This window comes from Salmo salar, chromosome 25, assembly GCF_965601325.2.
Source record: "Salmo salar chromosome 25, fSalSal1, whole genome shotgun sequence".
NCBI classification, from domain to species: domain Eukaryota; kingdom Metazoa; phylum Chordata; class Actinopteri; order Salmoniformes; family Salmonidae; genus Salmo; species Salmo salar.
Window position 1 is genome coordinate 36,535,953 of NC_138315.1, and position 9,505 is coordinate 36,545,457.

At 48.5% G+C, this 9,505-nt stretch overlaps 1 protein-coding gene across 1 annotated transcript; it reads right to left on the minus strand.

The window, feature by feature from the left end:
* Positions 1-272: 272 nt before the first annotated feature.
* LOC106586664 (insulin receptor substrate 2) lies at positions 273-8,304 on the minus strand. Its single transcript, XM_082969132.1, has 2 exons — positions 4,690-8,304; positions 273-747 (listed from the first exon to the last, which is right to left on the minus strand). Exons 1-2 carry the CDS (start codon positions 7,991-7,993, stop codon positions 734-736), a joined length of 3,318 nt encoding a protein of 1,105 aa, XP_082825258.1. The 5' UTR covers positions 7,994-8,304; the 3' UTR covers positions 273-733.
* Positions 8,305-9,505: the final 1,201 nt, after the last annotated feature.

A 9,505-nucleotide genomic window follows, 5' to 3' on the forward strand; every position in this document is an offset into this window, starting at 1 on the left:
CAACCAGAGGCCCTCAGCTGGAACTAGGAGCTACAGACAGAGGGCTCTCTGGGCAGAGAGAGAAAGGAGGGCAGAGACCAACTGACTAGGAGACTCAATCACATGACTTACAGTAAACAGAAACTAATGCCAGAAAAAGTGAGAGAAATAAAGAGAGAGAGGGAGGGACAGAGAGATAGAGAAAGGGGAAAAAGTGAGTGAGTGAAAGAGAGAGAGAGAGAAAGAGAGAGAGAGAGAGTGAGGGTTAGAGTGATATTTGGTCTCAATTCAAATTCAATTCAAGGGACTTTATTGGCATGGGAAACATATGTTCACATTGCCAAAGCAAGTGAAATAGACAATAAACAAAGTGAAATAAACAATAAAAAATGAACAATAAACATTACACTCACAGAAGTTCCAAAAGAATAAAAGACATTTCAAATGTCATATTATCTTTATATACAGTGTTGTAACGATGTGCAAATAGTTAAAGTACAAAATTGTGTTTTTACAATGGTGTTTGTTCTTCACTGGTTGTCCTTTTCTTGTGGAAACAGGTCACAAATCCTGCTGCTGTGATTGCTCACTGTGGTATTTCACCCAGTAGATATGGGAGTTTATCAAAATTGGATTTGTTTTCGGCCTCTCTCTCTCTCACGCAGATGGTGCTCAGTCATTGCCTCTGAAGGGCCAGATAACCAGTGAGCACTGCTGGGAGGGGCAGGTGCAAGACCCTGGCCCCCACCATCTGCTAACACACACACACTGAGGTAGAGAGGGAAACAAAAGGGGGGACGAGGTCAGAGCTCCCAAATAAAAACAGGGAGAGAATGAGTGTCTCTATCAAACACCTGACAGCACAAAAGAGAGAGAGCTCTCATAAAAAAAGAGGAAAACATGAAGAAAGGAGAGAGGAATGATAAGCGCTTCAGAGAAAAACAGAGAGAGAGAGAGTTTCAGACACAGAGATAGACTAGAGAGCGTAGGAGAGGAGAATACATGTTTCTTATTCTGTTTCCAGATAACTGGTGTTTGCTTGTAGCGTTCCCTTCCTCACTGCTAATCCCAAGGGCCCTCACACACCCAGGGCCAGTTCAAAGGTTACGTTTCTGACCCGGGGCGGCAGAGTGAGGTGCAGGGGTGGGCCAAATGGGGGTATGCTTTGAAATTTAAACAGCCCCCAACCCACTCAGTGAACAACCCCCTTCCCTCTCCTCTCTCAGTGAGTGCATGCCTACCCCCAAACCAAAACAACAACACCAAAAACACGAGCTTTGGACCGGCCATCAGCTCAATGAGTCAATGAACCAATAAACTAAAAAAGTCTCAAACACTGATATCTAATTCACAAAAACACAAGGCCAGAGTAACCTACAAACACAAGGCCAGAGTAACCTACAAACACAAGGCCAGAGTAACCTACAAACACAAGGCCAGAGTAACCTACAAACACAAGGCCAGAGTAAACTACAAACACAAGGCCAGAGTAACCTACAAACACAAGGCCAGAGTAACCTACAAACACAAGGCCAGACTAACCTACAAACACAAGGCCAGAGTAAACTACAAACACAAGGCCAGAGTAACCTACAAACACAAGGCCAGAGTAACCTACAAACACAAGGCCAGACTAACCTACAAACACAAGGCCAGAGTAAACTACAAACACAAGGCCAGAGTAAACTACGAACACAAGGCCAGAGTAACCTACAAACACAAGGCCAGAGTAACCTACAAACACAAGGCCAGAGTAACCTACAAACACAAGGCCAGAGTAACCTACAAACACAAGGCCAGACTAACCTACAAACACAAGGCCAGAGTAAACTACAAACACAAGGCCAGAGTAACCTACAAACACAAGGCCAGAGTAAACTACGAACACAAGGCCAGAGTAACCTACAAACACAAGGCCAGAGTAAACTACAAACACAAGGCCAGAGTAACCTACAAACACAAGGCCAGAGTAACCTACGAACACAAGGCCAGAGTAACCTACAAACACATGGCCAGAGTAAACTACAAACACAAGGCCAGAGTAAACTACAAACACAAGGCCAGAGTAACCTACAAACACAAGGCCAGAGTAACCTACAAACACAAGGCCAGAGTAACCTACAAACACAAGGCCAGAGTAGCCTACAAACACAAGGCCAGAGTAACCTACAAACACAAGGCCAGAGTAACCTACAAACACAAGGCCAGAGTAACCTACAAACACAAGGCCAGAGTAACCTACAAACACAAGGCCAGAGTAACCTACAAACACAAGGCCAGAGTAACCTACAAACACAAGGCCAGAGTAACCTACAAACACAAGGCCAGAGTAACCTACAAACACAAGGCCAGAGTAACCTACAAACACAAGGCCAGAGTAAACTACAAACACAAGGCCAGAGTAAACTACAAACACAAGGCCAGAGTAAACTACAAATAGACACACACAACAGCTGTCACACACACAAAATATAAAGGCCAATTCAGCCTCAAATGATTTGCATTCCAAATCCAGCCGGTCACAAATGAATGTGAGCATGTGGAATGCTGACTACGAGTCACGTTGTGGTGCTGAGGGAAGAATGTGGAAAAGCCTGTAATTTCTTGGTAAACATTTTGTTCTTTCTCTCCGGCTGATCATTTGTTTTTCAGGAATGCCATAAATAACCAAGCAATAACCGGCCACGGCCAACTCGTACCGGCTCAACTCTGCTCCTTCTCTCTGGCTTTGTTGTCTCCCCTCCTCTGTTCTTACCCCCCTCCCTCCCTCCCACTGTGGTCTGTTTTGTCCTGATTTTGAAAAACAAACTAATACATGTCACTCCTCTGTCTCCATTCCTCCTCCCCCATCTCCTCTCCTTCCGTAGCTTAGGGCCAGGTCTTTCTTTCTGCTCAACTTTGTGGAAATGACTGCTATATCTACCAAACAACTCAGTCAGCAGAGATGCTTATGGTTGCAACATTTTCCAGAAATCCTAGGAGGATTCCGGATTTTCGTGCTTATTCCTCCTGCTTTTAGGAATACTCCAAACACTATTTCAGAGAAAACCAGGGAATTTATTGAAAACCAGGGAATTTATTGAAAGTTCCCAGAATTTTGCAACCCCAGTCATGCTCAAACACACATGAAATCCATTATTACACAAACATAAGTAAATACACTGGCATAATACTTAACACACACCCTTGATTGAGTATGTTTGGCCAATCAGTGCATAGGTTTTTAATCCTCTTGAGAGCAGGTGCGGTGTGTGTGTTGGTCTGTTTTGTAAAGTTCCTCACCGTAAAACACCACCGTGATCTGCAATCCCCCCAGTAGGTTAGAAAAACAAGTGAAAATTCACATCTCCCAGCAGCCTTTGTACACTGCATTCCTAACATGAAACTCAATACCTGACAAGTGATAAACAACTGGTTCACTTGTTTTTCTGGGGGACCCAGTGCACTGACTGCACCCAGCCCTTCTGTTTACAGCCAGAGAGGGAGACAGAGGAAGAGTGAAAGTAGATGAGGAAAGGAGAAAGAGAGCACTCCCTTTACCAGGGCATTGCCGATCACAACATTGTGTAACCGCTGCCTATAGGCCTACAAGTAATGTATATTTCACCATCAATGTCCAAACCAAATATATGAGGAGTGTGTTATTTACTGTTGTATAGCAGGCTACTGATACTACAGTAGACATAAGCCAGGAACGAGGTGAAAGGTCATGTTTTGGTTTCCCCAACCTCGCACCCCTTAAACGGGACCCATCAATATTTATGGACGGGGTTGAAGTGTGATTTGGTAGGTGAATTGTCCCCTAAATCCATTTCTTTTCTGTTCTGTGATCATTTTGAACAGAATCCGTTTTAGCCTACTTTCCACTATATTTGCTGACTCATATCCTAATCCTCTCAGAGCACATATAACTGTGTTACATAAAGAAGAAACCCCCTGGCCGATATATTCCTTATGGATTGTTCTGGCATGCTGAGCAAAAAATATTTAGCATCATTGAAGCAACGCGTTGGGATATTTTCTCCTGTCTCCGTACATTTGCACTAGCGTAGTCTGGTCCAGAAGAATAACTGCGTCACAGGAAACGCTGGCTGTGGCTCGAGCGCACATGTTGATCCAGAATTCAAACGGCTTCAATCATTTGCATCACGACACCACGCGTATTTCCCGCAGCCTTGGCCTTAATGATGTACTGAACGTGTGCGACGGGCTACTCTAAATATCACAGTTGATATGCACTGAATAAGCTGCATAACAGGACTAATACGCTACACTTCTCATTGTGCTCCAACTTGCACCGTCACTTATCATTTCAGCCGCCATGTTTAATAAATCATGTTTAGAGAAATAAATAATATCTATGTTGAAGTAAGTAGTTTTACTATAAGCAGTATACACCAAATACATTTGTTTAAACGGACTTGCAACAACAAACATAAACACTAAACAGTTTGATGTAGCTCATGCAATGGAATGTATTTTTCGTAATGTCAGTTGAATTGACTCAATAAATCACAGCATACATTGAAGGGTAAGATTCCTGCTTCTGCTTCCTGGCATGGCTACACTCAAAATGTCTAGTCTAACCATTATGCCATCATTGACTTAAATGGGGACATCCTTTCCATTCATTCTATTTCTAAGCCATGGATGAATGAATGGGCTCATGATAAGCATGCAAAGGCACACATATAATCGGCAGAGGCTCACCTTTCACTGCTGTTGCAGTCTCCTTGAAGCCCATGGTGGCATAGGGGCTGGCGTTGAAACCGTTCATGCCCCCTTTGCATCCACACACTGCCTTGAACCTCAGCAGTCCCTCACAGCCCCCCAGACTGCTGCAGCCCCCCAGGCTCCCTTCCATCAGGTTTAAGGCAATGTAGTTGAGTCCGTTTTGGTAGCCCGCCGAAGTCTCCCGGCACATGGGGCTGTTGCTGTTCCCATACTCCTCATCTGAGCCCTCCGAGCTCCGGACCAGCCGCGACACGTTTTCCACCGACGCCGAGCTGTGCCGCTTGTTGACATCGTGGGCGAACGACGGAGACACTGGCGTTACCGTGGTTGTGGAGGAGAAGGTCTCGGAGCTGTGGCGCCTGCGACCCTGGGGGTCAGCCCGGATCACCTTAGCCCCCCTGTCTGGGTTGACGGGGGTGATGGAGGGACCCCCCAGGAGGAAGGACTCCACAGGGACAGGGGGGACCACCACTACGCCCTCTCCCCCCAGGGTGAGTCTCTGGATGCAGGACGAGGGGCTGGTAGGCAGGGGGGTGGTGGAGTCAGAGGGGTTGGTAGGACTGAAGGTCATCTCAGTGTAGTCGTCTTTTACAGCGCCAACCGGGCACACAGGGCTCACATGCTTTTGGAGAGGATATTCCACTACGACTCTCTCCTCTTTTCCCTCTCTCTCCTCCTCTCTCTCCCTCTGACCCTCTCTGTGAGGCTGGCTGGGACACACGAGGAGCACAGGACTCGGCTCCATGCGCCCTATTGAAGAAGGGGAATCCCTGTGTTTGGAAGAGCATGAGCTGATGTCGATGTTGACGTATTCGGAGAGTGGCGGGGAACTCCTCGCCGGCCCGTCCACCGAGCACAGCGATGAAGCAGAGCTTTCAGTCGTGGCAGAGACAGGTGGATATCGTGTGGCGTTGCCAAAGTCTATGTTGATGTACTCCCCGGGACTCCTGGGCTCAGAGGGGAGAGGGTGTTCGCTCATACAGGGCAGTGTCCTCAGAGAGTCCAGGGCGAGCCGGGTAGGCCGACTCACCCTCCCCCTGTGGACCAGACCCCCCTCCTGGGTCACCCTGCCGGCTCTGGGGATCGAGGGGGCTGAGGAGAGGGTGTTGGTGGGGGGCGTACCGATGGAGACTGGTGAGATGGGACAGTAGTTGGACTCCTCTTCTATCCTCTGCCTCTGTAGACTCATCACCACGTACTGGTCCGTGTCTGTGACACCGTTTCTCTGGGGCTGAGCTTTGAGAGAGCGGGTTAGGGAACTGATGGAGTAAGGCTGTCTGTGGTGAGGGTGAGGCTGGAGGGTAGTGTCTGTGAGGAAGTAGTCTGGGGGGGTGAAGGTCACCAGAGGGTCCACAGGGGACATGTTGAGGTACTCCCCATTGGTGAGTTTCTCATCTGAGATGTCCACAGACATCTTGGCCCCATAGAACATCCTCATGTAGCCGCTGTCCCCCAGAGACACACTGCCAGGGGAATCTGTATGGGGACCCATCCCAGCTGGAGAGGGGTGAGAGCGGGGGTTGATGATCTGCTTTGGGGCCGACACACACATGGGGCTCATGGGCATGTAAGCATTACCTTTGACCCCCCCTGTCTGAGGGGCCACGCCCGGAGTCATGGGCATGTAGCCACTGTCGCCTAGGTGACCGTTGGAGCCTATCTGGACATCGCCATAGTCCTCGGGATAGGTCACTTTTGGGGAAGCCATGTGAGAGCTGCGACCCGATTGGCCACCACTGGTGTAGGTGGCCCTCATGAGCGTGTATTCGTCCAATGAGGCAGAGGAGACCTGGGGCGGTGCCCTGTGCTGGCGCGGGGTGGTGAGGGAGTATGTGCGTTTCCGGTATGCCTTGTCCAGCTCTGGTAACCGGCGGTAACCGTTCTGGTTCTGTCTCTCCATCACCATGTAGCCGTGCAGGTCGCTGCCTTCCCGGGAGGGGGGTGTGTCTTCCCTCAGGGACTCTGGGGTGTTACTGCGGAGGGTGAGGTGCAGGCCTGCAGGGCTGGAGCCATAATCATCACAGGAGATGAAGCCCCCATCACTGGGGGAGACCGAGGCACTGCAGCTGGAGGGGCAAGGAGCGCTGCTCTCCGAGCAGGAGGACAGGCTGACAGGGCTTGGGGTGGCTGTGGGTGGGGAGTGGGACAGAGGCATGGACATGGACTTACTGTGCTGGAGGGAGGAGGATTCAAATGTCCGGCAGGGCCGGGCTGTAATGGTGTTTGATCTCCCTAATAGGTTCGGTTGAATACCGGGGCTGAGGGGACTCCCGTTAACAGACATGGGGCGCGCCATGGTGCCTTCTCCCTCGCTGGCAGTGCGTATCCGGCAGGAGGTAAATTTACTAACCGGGGAAGTTGTGGCCATGCTGTCAGTGCGCGACCGCCGCTGGAGCCCGGTCTGGCTTGGAGGAAGGTTGTTGAGGTGCCGCCGGGTGGGCACGGAGATGGGGTTAGTGCCTGACGACTGGCTCTTGCTGCGCGGCCGAAACTCAGACAGCTCCTTCATGGCTTTCATGGCCTCCAAGATAGTCTCGTGGATGTTTTGCGCCACCACTGAGTCGTCAGCCTGCATCCACAGCTCGCCTGGTCCCGTGGCTGCTGACCGTCCGACCTCGATGAAGAAAAAGCTCTCTGAGTGTCCGCATCTCCGAATGTTCATCAGCTGTAAACTGACGGACGCGACATCCGAGTTGAGCTTTACGAAGCTGATAGTCCGGCTGGATAAACACAGTCTGTACACACCGGTCAGATTCCGGCTCTGCCCCAGCCCTTTTGATTTCAGGTTCACTTGCCATACCTCCGTATACGCTGCAGTTACCGGCGTAATCATCCCGTAGTTCGCCTCATCAAACCCCACCAGCGAAGACGCGGAATTGGAAGCGGAGCCGTCGGAGTACACTTTCCCCTCGCTCATTAAATCCGTTAAGACTCGGTACCAATTCTCCTGCTCTTTTTCATTCTCTGCCGCCACGGCAAAATATTCGTCCTTGGTATAGAGGGCGATAAGGTGTTTGTGTTTGGCGTCAGCTCTCTTGTTGATATTGAGGCAGCAGTCAAGAGGTATAACCCTCTTTGCCGCTGACTTGTTTCTCCATTTCTTCTCGCTCTCGTAGTACTCCAGCCGGGCAGGGAAGCCCTCGTCCGGCTCCTTCAGAACGAAGAAGCGCTTGTGTCCGTGCTTCTGCTTCTTGAGGTATCCACATTTCTTAATCTTGGTGTTACTAATGTTCGCGTTGGATAACAAGTGTCCTCCCCCAGTATTTGGAGGACTCGCCATTCTATCGTCCTTTAAAAAAACAAATCTCACTTTCGTTAACCTGCTGTTATATCCTCACTTATCGAAGGCTGGAGAGAAACTCTGGAGAGAAACTCTGTATCTCTCAGAAGCAATGTTTCACTCCAGGCGCCGGCTGCGCGTTCGGCGTCTGTAGCTGTTTAACAGTAAATAACCCATATCGCTAAAGTGACCGGAGAGAAGAGGGAAACAATATGTGACGTTCTACACATCCAGCTTTGGTTACAAAAAAAAGAGAAGGGGAGGGAAAAAATTCACACACTGACACTTGGTCGCTGCAAGCCGACGGGGCGTACCTGCAAATCCGCCTACTTATTGGGCTCATTGGTGGTGGAGAGGGCTGCATGATAGTGAAAAGACTTCGTCAGATGTTAGAAAGCCCTCCCACTCAATTATATTAAATTCAATGGGCTTTATTGGCATGGGAAACATATGTTTACATTGCCAAAGCAAGTGAAATAGACAAGAAACAAATAGGAAATAAACAAGGGAAATAAACAATAAAAAAAACGTGCACATTACACTCACAAAAGTATTAAAAGAATATTGACATTTAAAATGTCATATTACTGGCTATGTACAGTGTTGTAACAATGCACACTCTCATACACACTCCTGACCTCTTGCGACTCAATCTGGGTACTGTTGATGCTGTTCATGTGCTAGTCGGAATGTCCGATTTGCTAACTCTTTGTAGTTATACTCGTGCCGCGTTCAACCAGTTAGCAAGTCGGAAATGTCAGAGCTTCCTAGTTCCGACTAGCATATGAATGCACCATCCGCCCGATCATATCTGTAGCCGGTGGTGCATTTACTAGGCCCGTATGCATATTAAATGCGTACGTGTATCCTCTTCTCGCAGAGCAACTCAGGCTATGTAGCCTATTATCAAATGATTTATGACGAGACGTATTACAGGCCCTGGCGGCTATTTGGGTTAAGTATTGTTGTATTTATTAGGTTTGTGCGCAGTATAGCAGTGATGATGTCTTGTGTTTGGTTAGTGCGCCATAACAATTATGGAGGGAAAGCTCAATTATATTCGTCACAGGTTTCAGAGTGGATAAACTGATAGAAATGTGTGTTAATATACGCCTATGTTATACATACATGTTATTTTATTATGACAAGTTGATGCTGTCAATAAATAACAATGGCTATAATAGGCATGTAATACAAGCCTTGATGATATAAAGAATTAGGTCTATTTGCATTCGTATGAATTTTTTACACAGGTTATAGCACAATTCTAAAAACACGGCATGATGCATGATCTAGTAGATTCTACAATGGATTAGCCATGCTCTGAACGTCAATTGGCATCAACTGCGATTTACAACGTGACGCGAGAGGAGGGTGCGTGACTGTTCCCAGTCTGTACCCAGCCTCTGCCCTCCTACTTCAGAAGTAAACAAGCATCACGAGACTGCGGCTCTGTGACACAGCTAGGCTGGGAGGGTGAGCGGGAGAGCCTCTGACGCAGGCAACACTCGA